This window comes from Arvicola amphibius, chromosome 12 (assembly GCF_903992535.2).
Source record: "Arvicola amphibius chromosome 12, mArvAmp1.2, whole genome shotgun sequence".
Classification (NCBI taxonomy): Eukaryota; Metazoa; Chordata; class Mammalia; order Rodentia; family Cricetidae; genus Arvicola; species Arvicola amphibius.
The window spans coordinates 79,673,110-79,694,867 of NC_052058.2; the positions used below are offsets into that span (position 1 = coordinate 79,673,110).

Sequence of the window (21,758 nt, forward strand, 5' to 3'; positions counted from 1 at the left end):
TTTGGTACCCATAACCAACAGGATGCAAGAAGAGGAGAGAACCGACTGCAGTAAATTTCCCTCTTATTTCTGTATATACACTTCCTTTCATGGGCACACACACACACACACACACACACACACACACACAACACACACACACACACATGTTCAAAAGTCAATAAAAGTAGTAAATTCTTGGAGATAAATTTTAAGATTTTTTTCATATTATATATCATGAATAATTCTCTCTTGTAATAATTTTCTTTTGTCCATTATGCAAAAGAACTATTTTCAAGGGTATATGTAACTACTTTTTTACATACCAAAAAGCACATAAACTTGTGCTCAATATAATTATACATGAGTAAATGCAAGTTAGAGACACAGTGAGGCATCTTCAAACCCACCTACGATAGTTTGAGAGCAAAAGTGAAGATGGTAAGTACTGAAGAAACTGTCATAAAATTGGAACCCTGATACTTTGCTAATAAAATTGAAAATATTGTAATTTATATATAAATATCCTTACAGCATCCAACAAATTATTAACAGAGTGACTACGTGATCTAGAAATTCTACTCTGCCTTAGTAAACCCAAAATGGATGAAATGAAAGCATGTATAACAGTAAACCAGTGCCTTTCAGAGGTTATAAACAATTCACACTGATCATGTCTTAAAGAGAAAAATGAAATGTGGTCTATCTTGTGGTACATACCCTTAAAATTAAGAATACTAGTTATTGTGTGTCAGTATGGATGGATTTTGAAAATGTCACTCTAAGTGATGGAAGCCAAACCAGCAACACATGGCACATGCAATGGTCTACAACTGGCAAAAATGGAAACAGGAGTAGATTAGTGGCTGGTCAAGACTGAAAAGAAGGAAGTAGATTGTAAATAGGTTTCTGTGCAATTTTCTCTAATTAAAAATTGCTAGTGACAGATAATATGACTATGTTGAAATAATAAACTTAAAACATTACTGGGAGAACTTCCTGGCAGATGAATTAAAACTCAGCTATGATTCATCAATGAAATTTATGGTTGAAATTTACTGAATTGAAATACTTAATTATGTTAAAAACATAGTTTTAATAAAGAAAAGTTTAATGGAATATATAGAATTAATGACTTGTGCCTATTTTTTATCAGATAGAGCAGTGCCTCAAAGTAAGTAAATAAATAAATAAAAATATCAAAACAAAAAAACCCAATGTGAATGAATTTTCCTCTGTATGAACTACAGTGAAGTTGGACTAAACATTCAGCATTATAGTTCTAATATTCAATGACAAAACTAGTATGAAAAGTATTGATACACTTGATGATGTCTATATTCAATTAATTCATGTCTAATTATTTTCTGTACTTTAAATGGATCAAACGACTGAGTATTTCTTGAAAATAAACCACTCCACCCATGATCTCTCTACTTTCATTGCTGAAACTAAACACTTGTGAACATGCAGAATACAAATATTTCTATTAAGAATTTGTATAAATTGCTCCTGGGGAATCTTTTTTATCTCAGCAGTAAAGAAAGGCAATTAGAGACATGATGGTGAAGTCTACTTAACAAAACCACTGAGCATTTTCTGTTTTTCTTCTAGTGACTCCTTCTAATTACCATACATTTAGAAAAGAAATTATGCATTGTAATCTTTTTGCTTTAGTAGTTCAGTTAAATAGCAACCATTTAAGTTCTGGAGAAACAAACAAGTGATCAAACAAGCAAGCAAACAAAAAACCCACCTGGACCAAAAGCACAAAGTAGAGCATAGTTAGATAATCAACATTTTGCCTTCAATACCAAGTCAGTTATAGAAAGCAAAATGCATCTCAGTACAGTATTTGTGTTCTAAAGTTAAAGCAATACATTCACTCCCCAAATTTTCTTTTATCATTCAAATCAAAACAAATTCTGTATATTTGAAACTATAATAATATACAAAAGAATTCTAAAATGTTTTATTGCTGTTTCCCAACTACCTGAAATGCAGTATAATGTGATATACTCCATTATGTATAATTATTAATAAGTAGAAAAGCACAATTTTGAGATCAATTATGTACATAAAGTTTTATCATAACATTTATTTAAGACCTTAATACTCATAAAATCTCTTCAGGAAAATTTTATTTACTGTAAAATTATTATTTATGGAAACTAACTATAAACCCATGAAACAATGTTGAAACTCAGAATGTTGTTTATAAAAATTATAACAAGATTAGTGAATAAGATTAATAACCAATAAGATCAACTTTATTCATACCTTAGGCCTCTTAAATTATTCATGTATTTTAAATGAAGATAATGTAAATAAAAACAAATATAGACAAATATCTATTTGTATATTTTGGCTTACTATAGGTCTATATCACACAACTACTAATTAAATTATCTTAAGAAAAAAATATACTTACTGCCCTCTAGAGGTATGAACCAGTAGTGTAATAAGTGTAGATGTAGCTGGGCATATACAGTTTAAAGCTAACATGGCGTATTTAAACTCCTCTTCACAAACAACATGATCTGTTCGAAATAAAATAGGTAAATTAGAATAATTTACCTTGAGGGTATTATGTTTAAATATGAAAAATAGAACAATGAAGAAAATTACAAAAGTCTCAGTATAAACATACTTCTTTTAGGGTTGTTTTTTTCAGGTGCAATGCTATCCCCAGAAAAACATTTTGTAAGATATAGTGCTGGAGAATGAGTTCGTGAGGGTTTCGGGGCCATGCGGGTAGAATTCTAATCCTGACAAAACGGGGAACCTTGGTAAGATGCTGAAACTGCCTGTGCAAGGAGGAGAGCAACGTCTGGTTTGAGTTGCAATGTGGAAGACTTTCAGGTGATTGGTGAAGGTCCTATGAACTTCTGTCTTTCAGGACCACATAGCCAATAATATTGGTTTTCTAAAATCATAACCACACAGCGTTCCACTTCAAATTTTTCAAAGTATGTGGTAGGCTGTCTGATAAGCACAAATAACATGCCCTATACTATTAGAGCCAATGTAATAATGTTTAAAGTTATTATTAAAATAAAAATTGCACTGTAAATAACGAAAGATTCCTAAACTCAAAGCTGGGTAGGGTCCAGTTAAGAAAGTTATCAGGTGGTGCCTAGAACTCAGTAACATTAAAGAAAAAGAGTGCTAGAAAGGGTGACAGAGAGGAGTGTCACCACATCTGTAGGAGACAAATTACATTGTCACCATATGAGAAAGATGCCCTAATATGAAAGCTACTTGATTTTCTACATAAAGCATACTTTTAGAAAAGGAAATAAACTATTCTTAATCTAAAATCATCTAACCCCAAGCAAAGTATTTAAACATTAGTATTAGAAATTGAGAACCTAGTAAATTTCTAAAGAGATATATACATTCTTAGACAGGAAATAGAAATTTTAGCTAACAGAAAGAGATGAAGATTAAAGTCGTTCGTCAAACTAGCATAAGTACCATGCAATCAAGAATGAGTGACTTCAGAAATAAGGTAGCAATGGCTCTGCTACAAATTATAGCAATATGATTTCTAATGGTTGATCATATAAAGAAGCTCATAGCTTTTTAGTTTTAATTTTGTTTAAATGTTGCTTTCATTTTGTTTTGTTACAATTCACGTGAGAAATATTATACTAGTTAGACCTCAGAATTTAGTCTAATAGGCATGAAGTATCTGCTAGTAACTACTGCATCTTTCACTCCCTTAGCCCCTTTCTCCCTTCCTCTCTTCCCCTTTCGGTTTGTTTAAATGGAATTTGAGGAGGATTTTAAAAATACATAGCAATGATATTTAACATTTTGCATAAGGGGATCAGATTCTAACTCTATTTTAATATTAAGATCTGTACTGATTATTTGCAAAATAACAGTATATTCAAACCACCCTCTCAATATTTCTCAAAATAATTTTTGAATGTGCATGTCTAATCTGTGAGAGAAAGGCAACAAAGCTGTTAAAAGGCAGAATGCAGTTGCTTTAGACTCATATCTTAAAAATGCATAGGGGACCATGATTTTAAACTAACACTTGCAACATATGATCTGCGAAAAATATACACACTTTATAACATAACATAAGACAGGACTTTTAAACATCCAAACTGTAACAGAGATTTTGGAAGCTTGATTACCATATGCACCACCACAAGCAGTTATTGATTTTCACTAAAAGGCATAACTATATTTCTTCAAATAGAACAACTTGAAAACTGTAGTACATGGGTGAATCTTTGGAAATGTTTCAACATGTTTTCCTTCAATAGTTAAGAGTGAGATATTGTGGCCTTTCTTTGTTCAATAGTTATCAGAATTTTAACAAATGGCTATGGCATAATTGTATGATGAATGCTTTTTACATGCAAAAGCTGTATTATTCTTTACTAATATATTAAAATTTACACATGACACCTTTCCTCAGATGAAGACGTGTAGTACCCATCAGCCTTTCAAGCTTAAAGCATATCTGTTACTAGTCCACCACACAAACATAAAGTATGATCTGTACTATTTCAGCGCCAAATGCTAAATTATCTACAGGGAAAAAATGTATGTAAACTAAAATGTACTTTACTGTCTTTAGCATAGCATGTGACTCACTAATATTACTTCAAGACATTCAATCACTATTTCCTACTAGTGACAGCATCTATTACTGGTGTGGCTATTGGTGCAAGTGTCCTTCTTTATATTGCACTTTCTTGTCTATTTTACTTCAACACTTACATAGTAACAATTCATGCTTCATTATTATGTATATCTACCTAACATTTTTAGTAAAAGAAGTGTTAAAAGTACTTACTGTACAAAGGAGGTACAAAAGGTTGGCAAGCATGAACAATGAATAAAGAACTCCTTGTTCAACAAGTAAAGCCTAAAATAGAGGACTAATTTCCAGATATATAATGAACACTAAAAATCCCTAGATATCAATAAAACAACCCAATTTAAAAATAGGATGCAGATCTAATCAGGAAATTCTCAAATGGCTAGGAAACACTTAAATACATCTTAAACAGGCTTAGATATTAGGAAAAAGCCAATCAATATTACTTTGAGATTTCATTTTACACTAGTCAGGATGGCTAAAATCAATAAAATAAGTTATGGGTAATACTGGCGAGGATGTGGAGTCAAGGTAATGCCCATAAATTGCTGGTGGGACTGCAATTTTTACCATCACTATGGAAATCAGTGAGGTGGTTTCTTAGGAACATGGAAATTGATCTACCTCTAGATCCAGCTATAACAATCTTGGGTATAGCCGGGCGGTGGTGGCACACGCCTTTAATCCCAGCACTCGGGAGGCAGAGGCAGGCGGATCTCTGTGAGTTCGAGGCCAGCCTGGTCTACAAGAGCTAGGTCCAGGACAGGCTCTAAAAAAGCTGCAGAGAAACCCTGTCTTGAAAAACCAAAAAAAGAAAAAAAAGAAAAAAAACAATCTTGGGTATATATCCAAAGGACATTTCAGAGTACCACTGAGACACTTGTTCAATAATGTTCATTGCTCCTCTGTTAATAATAGCCAGAAATTTGGGACAACCTAGATGCCCTTTATCAGACAAATGAATAAAGAAAATGTGCTACATTATACAATGCAGTATTATTTATCTTTTAAAAATTGAAATCATGAAAATCTAGGTAAATAGATGGAACTAGGGAAAAAAAACCTACCCTTGTTAGGTAATCCACAAAGACAAATATGGTACTTAATTACTTAATATATGGGGAATAAACAAACAAACAAACCAAACCTTTTATAAAAAAAGCAAAACGTTTTCTTTTTTGATATAAGAATTTTCCCTATATGAGGGCTAAAGACATGACTCAGTGGATAAAAGAACTGGCTATGCAGCCATGTTTTTCTAAGCCCAAGTCCTAGCACATAAAAAATTAAGGAGCAAAGGAACCAGGTTATCCATGTGTTTCTGTGATCCCTGTGTTGGGACAAGAATACCGAGCACATAGCAACAAGTCATTTCAGCCCAAACAGTGAGCTTCGGGTTCAACAAGGGGACCTGTCTCAAGGAATGTGGCATAGAGTGATAAAGCAAGATTATTGACAATGTCCTCTGACCTCCACACCCTGCATATGTGAATCACAAAGACAAAACACTACACTCTCTCTCTCTCTCTCTCTCTCTCTCTCTCTCTCTCTCTCTCTCTCTCTCTCTCTCTCTCTCTCTCCTGTCTCTGTCTGTCTCTGTCTCTCCTCTCTCTCTCTCTCTCTCTCTCTCTCTCTCACACACACACACACACACACACAGACCTTGCCAACAAATGAAACTCAGAGTTACTCTTCTGGGCTAAGGCCATCTTCCTAATGTGATTTGATGTCATGTAAGTCACCTGTGCTCTGAAACCTGCTAACCTACTTAAGCCTGTTGAGCAATGATGCCAGTCAATCATATGTAGTATTCGTAAATTAAAATTCAGTAAGAATAGAACCATTAAAAGAGTTCACTAACAACTGTGATTGCTGATTAGCATGCAGGGCAGGATGACAGGCTTTCTTTGTCAGCATTAGTTTTATTGCACAGGCTTCTTCACATGTCAAGTGGATTCTCATAAGTTATAAAACAAGTAGGTATTTGCAAAATCCTCAGCATATCACTCACCAACAGTCAGAACTTAGACAATTTCCTAACATAGTGCACCATTCCTGTGTACCTTCTGTGTCATATGGCAGCTAAAAATGTTCATCTCTAACAACAGGAGAAAAGGCAGAACATATGAGGATGAATACAAGCTGGGGTGTCCTTGTGGAGGTTTATTCAAGTTATGCTTTTCTTACTATGGCTGTGTTCTCTTAGTCAAATAGATGGAAATGATTAGGAAGAAGGTGGCAAACTAGAGATAGCAAATAATCTGTTGTTTTCTTGTGATTTTTTTCTCTTTAGTTTTGCTAAAATGCAGGAAAGTTGGGCCAGGAATATCACTCATTTGGTAAAGCGATTGTCTTACGAACATGAAGACCTAATTTCAATCCCAAGAATACATGGGGGAAAAAGTCTGAGGAAGTGAGCCACACATTCAAGCCTAGCACATGAAAGCAGAGTAAGAGGATCAGTGGCGGCTGACCAGTGAACCTAGCCTCTTTGGCAAATCTCAGGCCATCGAGACTGCCTTCTCAAGAACCAAAGAGTACAGTTTCCCGAAAAGCACATCCAAGACTGATTTCTGGTGTCCATGCACAAGCACATCCACATACACTCATTCAGGTGATCTGATGTGAGGAAAGGAAAGGGGGTTTCTACTAGGGAGAGAATGAGTTTCTCTATGAGAAGGAGGGATGTGGGTAAAAGAAAAGAAAGTGTGTCTGCAAAAGAAACAAGGTATATATTTGTTAACATATATATATATATATATATATATATATATGTTAACTATTTGGTTAAAAAATCCCTATAATATGTGCAACTCCAATTCCACATAGAAACTTCACTCATGAAACTGACAGTTCTCTCTGCAAGATCCAAAGACTACCTAACAAAAACACCAACATCTTACAAGTTTTTTGAGAGACAGTCCAAGATATTTTGAGGATCTTGTGAAAGGTATTGTTTCCCTGATTTCTTGTTCATTACATTTATGTATATCAAACACTATCTGTGTATAGACAGGCAGCTTACTTTGTGTGTTAAATTTGTATCCTATACTTTACTGAATATGTTTATAGCTTTAGAAGAAACCTGGTTGAATTCTTGGTGTAGTTTATGTATTAAACCAAATAATCTATGAATAAAAGATCCTTTGACATCTTCCTGTCCTATTTTGTCTTTCCTTCTCTTCCTGTAGATATCTAGTTCAATTGCCTTATTATTCCAACTGGGACTTCAAGTACTAGATTGAATAGGTATATAGGGAAAATTTTTTCTTGTAGATGGAGGCTGCTCATTTGTTTCCCAACTTCCCAGACCTGAAATAATCACACAGAAACTGTGTTAATCAAAACACTGCTTGACCTAGTATTTAGGCATATTACTAGCTAATTCTTATATCTTTAATTAACCCATTCTATTATTTTATATTTCAATACGAGGCTCATGGTTTACTGGTAAGGTTCTTTCTGGTGGCCGGCATCTGTCTCCTTCGGCAGCTACATGGTTTCTCTCTGACTCCACCTTCTTTCTCTCTATATCTCATACAGCCTGACTATATTTTGCCCTGCTATAGGAACAAAGCAGCTTCTTTATTAACCAATGGTAAAAACAAACAAGCAAACATTTTCACAGCATACAGAGAGGTATCTCACAAAAGAAAAGGTATCCCCTGTCTAAATAAAAGATTTTAACTTTAACATAGTACAATTACATATAAAAACCAGCTATCAAGCAAGAATTATAATTACAATATTTAGTCAATTTACATTTGACAAATTAATAAAATATCATCTGTCCTATCTTTGTGAGTCTAAAGTTTTATATATAATCTATCTTTTATAATTATAGATATCTTATTTCAACTCTATCAAGGACCCCAGAAGTATATAATATTACCTAAGTAAACAGGAAGTGCACTATAATCAACTTTCAAAACTCGAGAATTGACAGAGATATCTCACTGCAGTCACCCAAAATTCTTCTGTAATATTGGGGAAAGCATTTTCAGCCTACAGGCCCATAGTATCATGCAGACTTTTCTATGAAGCAGGAATTTCAATCATTGTTTCAGCTATACTGGCAGTTTGTCAGTCACTTTCAAAGCAGCTTCTTTATTAACTAATGGTTATAAAACATTTTCACAGCACACAGTGGGTAATCCCACATCACTTTGTCTGATATTAGTAGAAATGCTGTGAGTCTATCTCAATTTAAGATGATATTGACTATAGACTTGCAGTAAATTGCTCTTATTTGTTGAGGTATATCCCTTGTATATTTGTTGTCTCAGGGACTTTTATCATGAAGAGATGTTAGACATAGCCATAGACCTTCATCTAATGAGGTGGTCTTTAGCAGTTCTCTTTTAATCAGCTTATGTGGTAGATTACATTTAAAGATTTATGTATGTTGACACCATCCCTGCATCAATGTGATCATGGTATATAAAGTTTTGATATGTTGAATTCAGTTTGCAAGTACATTATTGAGAATTTTTGCATTTATGTTTATTAGGGATAGTTGGTCTGTACATTTTTTGTTTGTATCATTGGTTTTGTTAGGTGGGTAATAGTGGCTTCATAAGAAATAACAGGATATATTCCTTCTGTTTCTGTTTTGTGGAACAACTTGAGGAGTAACACCTATGCTAGTGAATCAGTAGAATTAATATTGTGTCATGTGGGTTTCCCCTCTGTATGCTGTGAATACCATTGGAAAATAAAGAACTACTTTGGGCCTATTGCAGAGCTATAGGGGAACAGAGCTTGGTAGGAGGAAACTAAACTGAATGCTGGGAGAAAGAATAGCGGAGTCTGAGAGAAGCCATTAAGCCCCACTTGGGCCAGACCAAACTTTATCCGGTAAGCCACAGCCACATGTCAAACACAGATTACTAGAAATGGGTTAAATTTAAAATGTAAGTGCTAGCCAATAAAAAGTTAGAGCTAATAGGTGAAGTAGTGTTTTAAATAATATAGTTTCTGTGTCTTTATTTGGGGGTTGATCAGCCAGTAACAAATAAGCAGACCTTCTTACAACAAATTGGCAATCACGTGTCCAACTAAAATCCACTTAAAACCTGAGAGGGAAAGGAATTCTAGACACAAAAATACAGAGTTTAACAGAGCTTTTTGCAAAGTTTAGAAATGTGTGTTTAAATCCAAATAACTGCAAAGGGTACATAGCTTAGAAAAAGCAAGGTGAAAGGAGGAATCTTTCAAAGTAGGGTAAATATAATATAGTGTGATAGAGACAAAAGGAAGCTATAGTAGCAAGAATAACTGAGGGGAGAAATAGAAGGTCAGAGTAAACAAAAGGAATATGATGAGGGACAACTAATACAAAGTAAATTTGAAAGACATGGAAACCTACTAGTGCCTACTACTACAGCTTCTGGGGTTTATATACTTTAGCTTCCAATGATATATATGAAAGTAATTTAAATATAGTCACCACATAATGGGAAAACAGTGCCCCAACTAGATATCTTATGCCATCCAGTAAAACTTCCAGTGCCAGGGAGTAGATTATATCTCATTTGAGTCATATGTGACCAAAGACGTCCCATAGATCCTCCCTCCAAAAATGTCACACATTATTTGCAATTATGACAATTATGTTTCGGTAAGGTGTTTTTAGATGTCTGCATCATTTTATTTTCTATGCTTTTGTATGACTTAAAGCTGCAAGATTTCCCCATATAGTTGCTAGGTAACAGTGCTTTGGAAAGCAGTAAACAGAAACACTAATTAAGCCAACCCAGGCCTGAGTTTTGAATATAGAAATCAAACATCTTTTAGGAAAGACATATTAGACAGAAAAATAAACAGAGTCAAAACAAAAGCAATGTTATTCATTTTCTTTCACAGAGTAAAAGCTTATTACAAATGGTGATTGAATGGACTGCAATGTAAAATTTCTCATGTTTCTTGCTTAATAGATTCTGCTTCTAGGTGTGAGTGCATTGAGAGCTATGAAACATACATATTCTTCTTGTGAGAACATATAACATACAGCAATTCTGTGAATTTTATCTCAATCTTATTGCATTGATCAATAAAAATAACTGTGTGTATTCACATATCATAGATTGTGCCAGTTCAACTACTAGACTACATTCAAACACTAAATGGCAAAAACTTATTTAAGTAAACCTTTCTGTTATTTAATCTCACAAGTTATAAATATAAACATATTGATTAAAAACATTAAAGTCTTTTCAGTTTTGAATTTCCAAAATTCTTTAAAACGGCTTTCCAATTAGTTCATTAATACTTTATTTAAAGGATATTTGCATTTTTTAATTGTTTAAATATTTTAATTCTGTAGTTTTGTATGAACCAAACTAATTAATCAAAGAATTAATGAATTAGTTACAACATCAAATGTTAATATTATGATAAAACTCCTGTACTCAGAAATATAATGTCTTGATTTTCCAACTAAAGATTTTCCTTATTATTCTATAGTAGAATTAAATAAAGTTCTTGAAGCTTTATATTATAATAATAAGAAAGAATATTTTCATCTTTATAATAGATAATGCATATGCATATGAATACATATATGTATATAAACACACATATTTTAAATATTACAAAATTCTATACATAGTATATGTTAAAATGTTCAGGTATGAAATCAGATATTAGGAAGGGCAATATAAGTCAATTTATTTGAAACTGACTAAATCTACTGCTACAAAGTAGACAGAATTCTAAGTATCTTTAAATCTAACCAATCAAACATTCAAAGAGAAAGCTAAGCTTAGCAGTTATTCTTCATTTGACACATATGACAGGCAAAACTCCTTGTATTATGGTCATTAGCACTATCTGCTATTAAGTGGGAATGATATAAGCATGACACATACCATGTACTGGATGGTTTGGAGGACTATCATTTTGTGTGCTCTTGAAATTAATTTTATTATTTTCAATAGCAATTGCAACTGGAATAAGATTGCTTAAGTGTCAGAATCAAAGATATTTTGAAAGATCTCATGGAGGAGTTTATAACACATAAATAAGTATGTGGCAAATGTTCACAAAAGATTTTATAATGGATATTTTGCATGCCCTGATGAAATAAAGAAAAAAAGCATTAAATAAATGATGTAAACCACAATTCTAAGAACAATTAAGGATAAAATAGTAGAAAGGAAAAAAAAAACCAATATAGGTAATTTCCCCAGTAGTCAATTTAGAGGGTTAAAAGATATCTACTTGTTCATGAAAGCCAACTACAAAATCTGAAGATCAAGGAACAAGAAATATTTCATAAACATTTTGAAGCAATGAGATCCAACAGGGTAATGAGCAGAACTCCTTTAACTATAAAGGGGAGGAGATGGAAATCTTGAATAAAAAAATGAGAAAAAAAAACAATATAGTAATCTCCATAGTCACATTTATGGCTATGTTTGTTTTGTTTTTGCAACAGGATCTCCTTATCTGGCCTAGACTGACCTCTAATTGTGATCCTCCTTCCTCAGCTTTCTGAGTGCTGGCACTGCAGATGTGCGCCACCCTGTCCAGAATGACTGTTTTAATTAACACACATTGCTTGCATATAGTGATGCTTTCCCTTGTGTGTATAGTGTGCACTGATAAAATCTGCTTTCGTCTACTCTCTCCTCCACCCACATACTTCCAAGTCTCTACTTTCAGGCAGATACTTTTTAATTTCACATATAAGAGAAAACATGTGATACTTCATGACTTTTGTTTTAATAAAATAAACTAATAGGCATACCATGAAAAAAAATATATAAGAAAACATTAGAGTAAAACAAATTTAGAATAGCTTCACTATAAGTATTTTTCAGTATTTCTGGGCACATCTCTTACCAATGTCCAATGTCCCTTCCATCATGTCTCTGAGTGTGAAATTATCCCTGACCTCCTGACCTCCTTGAGTTCCGGGGATAGTTCTGCTTATTCTTGTTTTTTTTTTTTTTTTTTTCCCAGAGCCTTTAGATTTTTCTCTTTATGGAGTAAAAAAACTAACATCCAAAAAAATACACAGGAGACATTTATTTTTCAGTTCTCTTTGCCTTACTTATGGATTCTTTTAGAATTCTTCCATGTATATTTCAACATGAAACTTATTTGAACTTATACATCCAGACAGAAACTACTGAATACATTTTGAAGTGTGTTATATTACACAGTGTGGAATTATATACTATTAACTCTAAATATCCTTATTAGAGCTCTATGTTTTCTGTTTAATGGAGTGAAAACACACTGGGAGTCAGGCATTACATAATCCATGAACGGATGAAGCATAGCAGAATCACAGACTCTAGCGTAGAGACACTGAAGCAGCTATTAACCAACTAGCAAATAGATCTGTTAGAAATCTTATCAACTATGAAGATTTAAAAAATACTTCCTCACTCTCCTCAGTTCTCACAATCGATGAAAAATAAATGAAATGGTTTATGAATCTGTCCTAACTCTCTCTTTCTATTTTCACAACCTCAATTAAATTTCTCAGCATCTTTCACCTGAACAGCCATAATAGGTTCCTAAATAATCGCTCCCAGGGGTGCTTTTTAACCTTGCCACTTCAATCCATATTCCCTGGAGTGAGTTTTTTTTTTATATAGATTAAATTGTATGTGCTTTCCTCTGACTGTTGTTAACCTCTCGTTGCTTCCAGAAAAATTCCCATTTGTTAGAAAATGATAATTATTAAGGCACAATTTTAATTGTCTTTGAAAAATTATAAGACTGTCCAAGACAATCAGTAATAAGTTAATAAAACATCTCATAATATCTGTCACATCCTGTTTGCTTACCCCAAAGAGTTTTCCTGGGGTAAAAAAAATTGAAAAAATCATCAAGAACTAGCCACAGAAAATAAAGCATAGAGATGGAGACATGATAGAGTTAAGTCTCCAAAGAGATAGTGACTAAAAACAGTGTCCTGACATCTTACCTCACTCATAATTTTACAGTATGATGCAAACGAAATAAAGTTTCTTCCAAATACAGAGCACACACTGCACACTTATCAATCATGCTGTGCACACTTATCATTAGTGGAGACAACAGATTTCTCTTACAAGGGATCCCAGATGCATTTTGAACAAGTAAATAAAGGAGAAAGGAAGAACAAATAACAACTCCTTATAAAGCATGCGAACAAAAGAATGAAGTCAATAACTGAAGACTGCAGTTTAGCCCTGAACAGAATACACTGGAAATTTTCTAAATGTGACAAAATATTTTACTCTGCACAGAACCTCATGAGAGTTTGAGTGTTTGGGGATTATACAAACGTTTGAAAATTGTAAGAAAAGAATCATAAAAGTGCTAAATATGTTAATTAAATTATAAGTGGCCTACAAAAACACTGCCTGATAAACCCATTTTGCGAGACCAATTTGTTCAGGTGTTTAAAAACTTGGTTAGAGGGATGGCTAATTTATAAAAGCATTTATCAAAATTGCAAAGGCCACAAAATGAAAAGAAAATGTTCTCCTTTTAAAAAAATTGACAAGCAAAAATGATATCCAAGAATATATTTTACTTAAAAAACATATATAATCATAACTTATTTTTTAGACAAAACATGGCATGGTTATATAATATAGGAAATTTATAATCTGTAGAAAACTGAGGGTGTACATGAGTTCTGTACAATGGTTAACATATCTAAAGTTAACAGTATTTCAATTTAAAGTATTTAACAAATATTTACAAGAAGAAATGTTCAAAAAATACTGAATTTTAAAATGTAGAATTAAGAGTGTATTGCAAATATTAAAAACCTGAATATGCACTAGATAAGTAGTATTATTATTAATCTGTTCATGCATTAAAATTGTTAGTTTAGCTCTTGAAGTCATACAACCTTCTTCTCTGGAGAATCTTGCTAAAGTATGAATCTAATGTGTTCATACATGGATTTATGTGTATATGCTTATGTGTGTTTATATTTGGATGCCTGCACATGTGTGTCTTTGTACATATGTATGTCTAACAGGCATGTATCTGAACATGTGGGTATGTGTTTCTGTGTGTAGTATGTGTGTCTGTGTATGTGTATTTATTCACAGAAAGATTAAGCAAATAAAACAAATTGCTAAGAATCAGCAAATATAGACTGGACAAAAACTTCCAAAACTTAATAACCGGTAAAGTGCAAGCTGAATTTTTTATTTATTTATTTATTTATTTTTTAAGCTGAATTTTTTAAAACAACAAAAGATTCTCTAGAGAGTACTGAACATGGCCTTCTGTTGAATAGTTAGTGTTCCATCTAGAAACATCAAGAATTTCAAAGTTCTTATGTTCTATATTTTGAAAGTACAGACATTCAAGGCGTTGTGTTCTTAAGCAGGTTGCAGAAGCAAAGTTTAAGATAATGTCTATGTGGGTGTGACATGGGAAATGAGAAATCACTCTGCTTGAAAATATCACACTTTACCATTTGGAGAAAGTCAAGCCTGCATAACCATATGCTATTTAGAAACAGCTAAGTTAATTTCCAATATTTATATTGCTTGGAGATATTCCACACTCTCTTTTCTGCGTGGGCAAAAGTGAGGTACTGAAACATCTAAGGGTTCACAAAAAGAAAAAAATCCACATAGTGTCTAAGATGAAATATAATCTTCAATTTTTTAAATCAAACTATTTCTCCATAACATGTGAGTTGTATGCATGCATTATTTACAATAATATCTTTGCAACTGTAGTCATGCTAATAAAAATTCATTACTTATAACACTGCCAAAAGTACTGTTAAATGTATATTTACTTTTGTTCACATCTAACTTCTTATTGTAATTATGCTTTGTAATTAGTGGAGAGCTAACTCCCACAACTGTAGTGAATGATTCATACTTCAGATTTGTTGTAGTTGTGAAGTAGAAAGTAGTTCATTCTGTAAACACTTAGAAATATGGGTGTGATTTTTTTCATTCATTAACTAAAGTCGGATTATGTTACATACAAAATATTTTAATACATCAAAAATAAAATTTATGAAGAATTCATAATCTCATGAGCTAATTGAGTTTGCAATCTTTTCTTTGACTTCAAATCAGATAAAAAAGAAAAGAGGAATGAGAAAAGATATATGAGTGTGTGCAGAGCATCTAACATTTTACTGGGGGTAATGGGATTAGAAAGTTACCCTAAACTTACCTGCAGTTCATCCCTATAACACTATCCTACAACATTCATCCTCCTTGCAATTAAATGGCAAGTAACTTCATCAGCCTAAGAAACAGAGAACTTCTTGTAAATGAAGCTCGTGAGTAAAAGAATGCAGTGTGTTTGTTAAGCTGATTGGAATTCATTCAAGGTGTTCTCCTTTCTAGCAGGAAATATAAGCAACTCTCTCTCTCTTGTTCCTCTTATAGTATGTATGGTGTCTGTATGTCTCTCTGTGTGTCTGTGACTGTCTATCTGTGTCTGTTGGTCTGTGCTCATGTGTTTCCAGGCTTTTAAATAAGTTTGGAATGCAAACAGAAAAGACAATCATGAGATTTATTTCAGTATGACTAAATGTTCTGTAGTTGTATGTCTATATCTGAAGGTTTTTTTTTTGTTTGCATTTTTCCAACAAGTGTTTTTCAACTGAAGAGAAGCAATTCTTGAGGTCCTCAACAGTATGTAGGCATAAATTTTCTATGGATGTTGTTAGATTGAATATTGATCAGGAGAGGCTTCACTAGAATTATTGGGTAAACATGAAGTAAATAGACAATGTAAGATGTCACACAGCCACATTCTCCAGCACTCTATAGAATGATGCAATAATCTGTGTTATAGGCTTCAGAGCCAATTGTCACAATACGAAATTACTGAAAACCTTTCTCAATGAAAATAGATTTAACATAACTAAAGCTAAATTATCATTTGAATTTAATCTAACAAATCTGACCAAAATAACCTCAAAATGAAAAAAAATTCAAAAATTGATTGTAAAAGAAAGGTAGCATTTCTTCATTTGAGCAAAGAAACTGCTAAGTTCCACTGGACAACAGAGATATGAAAATATGTACAAAATGGTTACTACTTTGGGGTACCTGCTGGGAGGTACAAGCACAAGCGTGATGGGCCTTATATTTTCTTTTTCTTTCCTTTCATACAAGGCGCTAAACAGAGCATCTTCACACTCAGCACAGAGGCTAAAAGACCACATACCAGTGGGATGAAGTTTGGCTCCTTGGGGACCATCATTTTAGCAATATACTATCCAAGCTGACAGTTTTATCCATTGAATTTTATTAAGAAAAGTATGTTACTTCTCAAACTCTTGCTGGGATATGAAATGAATTATACTAATTTGCGAGTTTCATACATCAGCTTTAATATTTTTTGACATTTTAGTGAAACTATAATGCTTTTATCTTTAATACTATAAAAAGACTCCCATCTGAAATGTTGTAATCTCAACTATAAAAAATCATAAAGCACTATTAAGCAGAATTTTAACATGTGTCAAAATAAGAAATATTGAGATGAACCCTTGAAAGAGAGTTTTGAAATAATGGACTCATCTTGGTAGGTTTATAATCATAATGTCAAGTAAAACATTTGAAAGAAAATCAACAGAATAGTTTCTGCAGCACCTGACTTGCTTATAGACTATTTCAACACATGTGATCAATCTATGGGAAGCATATAATTGATGACTGTATAAGGAAAGTGCAGAAGAGTGGATATCGCCACTGAGTGTGCATTATCTCACATTCAAAATTATGGGTTGCTTTTCATACTACCTGCAGCTATTGCCTGATTATTTAAATCCATTATTATTCAATAGATGGTTAAAAATTTTCCAAATATATTTTAATCCTCACCACTAACCCTATTCGATGGAACAGGGGCAACTTTTCAGAAAGAAAGGAAAGCATCACTCTGAATAGTAATTTGCATTCCTGAGCTTTTCAAGTATTAAATGTTGACATTCATAATATTTTGATTACTGCTCATTCATTAATGTTACCCTAATATGTTATTTTTAATTTATCAATAGTAATTAAACACATGAATGTTTACTTCAAACAGGATTATGGAAAAACCCTTAATGAGGTACTTCACATATACTTTTCTATTTCCCTCACAAATGCATCTTTTTTGGATGATTCTTGTGTCTATTTTTCAGCTTTTTTAGCCTTGGAACCACCACCTCAGACCACTTCAATTGGACCTCCTGCAATGAGTATTTTCTAAAGATCTTACAAAGTGTAATAATACACAGCATAGAGAGTCGGTGTTTTGGGTTGTCCTATATACATTTTCTGAAAAGCAACTGATTAAGTCATTTGTGATACGGACAGGACATGGTAGAACTAACTCTGTAACACCACCTCATTATTTTCTTATTATTTAAAATTAATTTATAGTGTTTATTTCAGAAAATTGAGAGCTTGGGTGTGGGGGTAGGATGGAGGTAAGGGGAGATGAGGAGAGAGAAGTGAGAAGGGGAGGATGGGGAGAGCTTGGGGGAATGGGACAGTTGGGATGGAGAAAGAGTGGATATGGAAGCAGGGAAGTATATATCTTAATTAAGGCAGCCATTTGAGGGTTGGCAAGAGATTGAACTCTAGAGGGGTTCGCAGGTGTCCAAGGAGATAGCCCCAGCTTGCTCCTTGAGCAGCTGAGGCAAGGGGGTCTGAACTGGCCCTTTACTGTAGCCACACTGATGAATATCTTGCATATCACCATAGAACCTTTATCTGGTGTTGGATGGAGATAGAGTCAGTATAATAAACCCACAAGTTAGCATTTAAGTTATGTGGACACATTGTGTACAAAATAACTAGTGTCATGTTGCTTAAAGGACTTACATATTAATAACCATTTAAGCTTTGATTGTTGAGGTAACTTAAAACAAAATAAACAAAATACAAAACACGCCCATTATGATTGGGGAGAAAAGTACATGAATTACTGATCAGACACAAAATTGTGCCTTTCTCCTACAGAAGCATTTAGGAAAAATAATTAAATATATTTTTATTGTTCAGTTAACTAATAATGCAAAGCATGATTTCCCTAGCCAATGTACCCTTTTAAAGTGGTGTCTCTAAAGCAACAAAACAGAAGATTTGCATTTTTCTTGAATTATTTTAAAGTCTATAACTCAAATTAAAGATTGCATATTAATGTATCACACTGCAATATACTATAGATGAAGGTAATTTGTGTTTTGAGTAATAAATACAGCAGAGACCTGAACATAAAACTTATTCACAGCTTCTTTTAAAAATACAAATAAACTTAAAAACATGCACAGCAAACTCTGGTGATAAAAACAGCAAGTTGAATGTCAAAAGCAAAGATTCATCTCAAATATTATATTCTTGCTTCTTAGAAATTCTTGTATTTTAAGTAAATAATTAAAAGAGAATCATTTCTGCCCTTCAGGACCATGAGTTAAGGAATTGTCACTCACTTTATAAATGTAAACAATAAATAGCAAAAGAGTCTTGGAGGAATTTAATGGAAGAATTCAAAGACTATCAGTAAAGACCAAAGCTTACCTGCAAATTTGATGTGGAATTTATTTTCAGGTTTTAATATCTGAACATACAAAGGACAATTTGGAGCAAAATCTTTCACAGCCCATGCTCTCAAAATTGTTTGATGATCCTGAAATGATAAGATATTCAAAATATTCTAAGAATAAATTTAATAATAGAAGTATTAAATTGATAAATACACAATAAAATAGTAAGGCAATTAATTTAGATAATCACATCTATAGTTAAAGTTTAAATATGAAAACTACTGATATCATCTTGATTTTGGTTTTGGTGTTTTGGGTTAGTGTCTTCTATATTTCATATTGTATTCAGATTTAATATGCACATGGGTATGGATTTGAACTTCTAATTATCCTGCTTCTGTCTCAGAACTGTGACTACAATCTTTTACCACCATGTTCAACTAAAATTTTCTTTTTGAAAACACTTACTATTTACATATAGGGTCTTATTTCTAATTTAATCAGCAATACTAAGAATTAGAACATTAGAGACTAAGAGAATAATTGCTAAACGATATTAAACATAGCCAGAATCATAAAAGAATGGGTGCAGTATTAGTTATAATGACAATCCCCACATAAATATAATTTCTCATGTAAGTTTATTTTAAACTTTGAAGAAAAAAATAAGCAACTTCAGTGACAACCCAAGCAGAAAACATATCAGATTGTTCATACAACAGTAAAAGCTAAAGCATTTATTCTGTTCTTCTGTTCAACAGTGTAAATGTACATACGTGTGTGTGTACAGTGATGAGAAACAGTGGGGATAAAATGTATTGGGAATGTAAAGATGCTAAGAAAACCAAATTGCAAATACATTTTCAAAGTGAAATCTTGCACATAAGCAATTGTATAAATTTAGGACATATTAATAGAAACTAAGATGTCCTGTTACCAGGTAGTTTCTAGAAATGGATGTTGTGGGTTAGCATTGCCATTTAGTAGTCAATAGCTTCATACTGATGTTCAAGTTTAACTAAAATAAATGAATTTCTTTAGATACACTAGCCACCCATCACATATTGAGAGCCACATATGACTAGTAACTGCCTTAGTGTACAATGGAAATAAAGAAAATTCTATTTATCAGTTGTTTCTAGGACAAAGAAGATGAAAATAACCTCTTCCATCAATGTGTGATACAAGTAGATATATTGGGTTGAATATGGCAATACAGAAAGAAGAGCCTGTTGTCAATACTTGGTAACTGATATATACTTTTTATTTTACTTTATTTTTGTGATCCTAACCCACGGTATTTATGTTGCTTTCTTAATTCTCTGAGTTCATCAGGATAAGGGACCTTAAAAAGTCCTTAGGTCCCCTCACATCAATGGTATTCTTATAAAGAAAAGGTAGAGTTTTTATAAAAGAAAACCTAGAAGCCTCCCAGGCCCGTTCAAACATCTTGTTCTTTAGCCTAGAATACGATAACTAGGAACCAAAAAGTCACTTTTAGTCAGCCACTGGATACGCTTGCACTATGATCTCAGGCTTCTTAATCTGCTACTTAGCAGTGATGCATTTTACTCTGCTCTGGGACTGCAGCAGCCTGAACAAAACAGTGAATGCAACTTACACAAAAGCTGGTTAACACTAGATCAGGATGGCATCAGTGCACACAGGCATCTCCATGAACACAATGAATACAATTCTTGAGAACACTAACAACACTACTAATGACTCTCAAATGAATATCTATTATTTAATATAGAATGATTATGAGGTTACAACATTATAAATAATCGAGTAATGATTTTTTCCTTCATTAGAAACACAAAATTTAAACCCAAATAGAACAGAACCATAATTTTAAAAGACATAGCTATACATTTTTCAATTTATTTTATTTTATGTTATTTTACAATGATTTAAGCTGTGTGTCCCTCGGTATCTAATTGGACTGGATAAATCAGAATTTTCATGTAGAAAATGCAGACACAATTCAATCACATATCATCACAATAAAGGAAACAAATAGTCTATAAAAAGATCTTTAAGCAGCTGACCAATGGCTAAGGAGTTGAACTAGCAAGGAAGTCAGGACCACTAGGGGTTGGTCCACCCACTGAGACAGTGTGCCTGAGCTAATGGAAGCTCACCAAATCCAGCTGGACTGGGACAGAAGGGGCAAACTGGACCCTCTGAATGTGGCTAACAATTGGGGCAGACTGAGAAGCCAATGATATGGCACTGGGATTTGTCTCTACTGTATGTACTGGATTTTGAGATCCTAGTCTATTTGGATGCAAACCTTCCTAAGCCTAGATGGAGTGGGGAGGGCCTTGGACTTCCCACAGGGCAGGGTACCCTCCTCTCTCTTAGGATTGGAGGGGAAGAGGGAGGGTGAGTGGGGTAGCTGGAGGGGAGTGGGAGGAGGGGAGGAAGTGGAAATTTTGAATGGTATTATTTACGAAATAATTAAAAAAAGAAATCGGTTAAATATTTGAAAAAAAAGAAGCTGCCCGAAAATGTTGAACAAACACAAATTATTTTCCATAGTCTTTGAAATTTTTAATAGTAGAAATAATAAAAATAGGAAAAAACCTAAATAACAAATTTGGCATTCTTATCAATAGACTTAACAATTTGCATGCTGTTATCAGCTAAGTAATTTTATCCAAGCCAGATAAAGCAAAA

The 21,758-nt window shown here is 33.2% G+C and overlaps 1 protein-coding gene across 2 annotated transcripts in view; it reads right to left on the bottom strand.

Moving 5' to 3' along the window:
- Kcnt2 (potassium sodium-activated channel subfamily T member 2) overlaps nucleotides 1–21,758 on the bottom strand; it is a 389,981-nt gene that overhangs the window by 110,300 nt on the left and 257,923 nt on the right. For both annotated transcript variants that reach the window (XM_038349154.1, XM_038349153.1), the window contains exons 13-14: nucleotides 19,111–19,219; nucleotides 2,411–2,519 (exon numbers count right to left, since the gene is read on the bottom strand). In XM_038349154.1, the coding sequence (XP_038205082.1) occupies nucleotides 2,411–2,519; nucleotides 19,111–19,219 (218 nt within the window). The remainder of the gene's footprint in view (nucleotides 1–2,410; nucleotides 2,520–19,110; nucleotides 19,220–21,758) is intronic.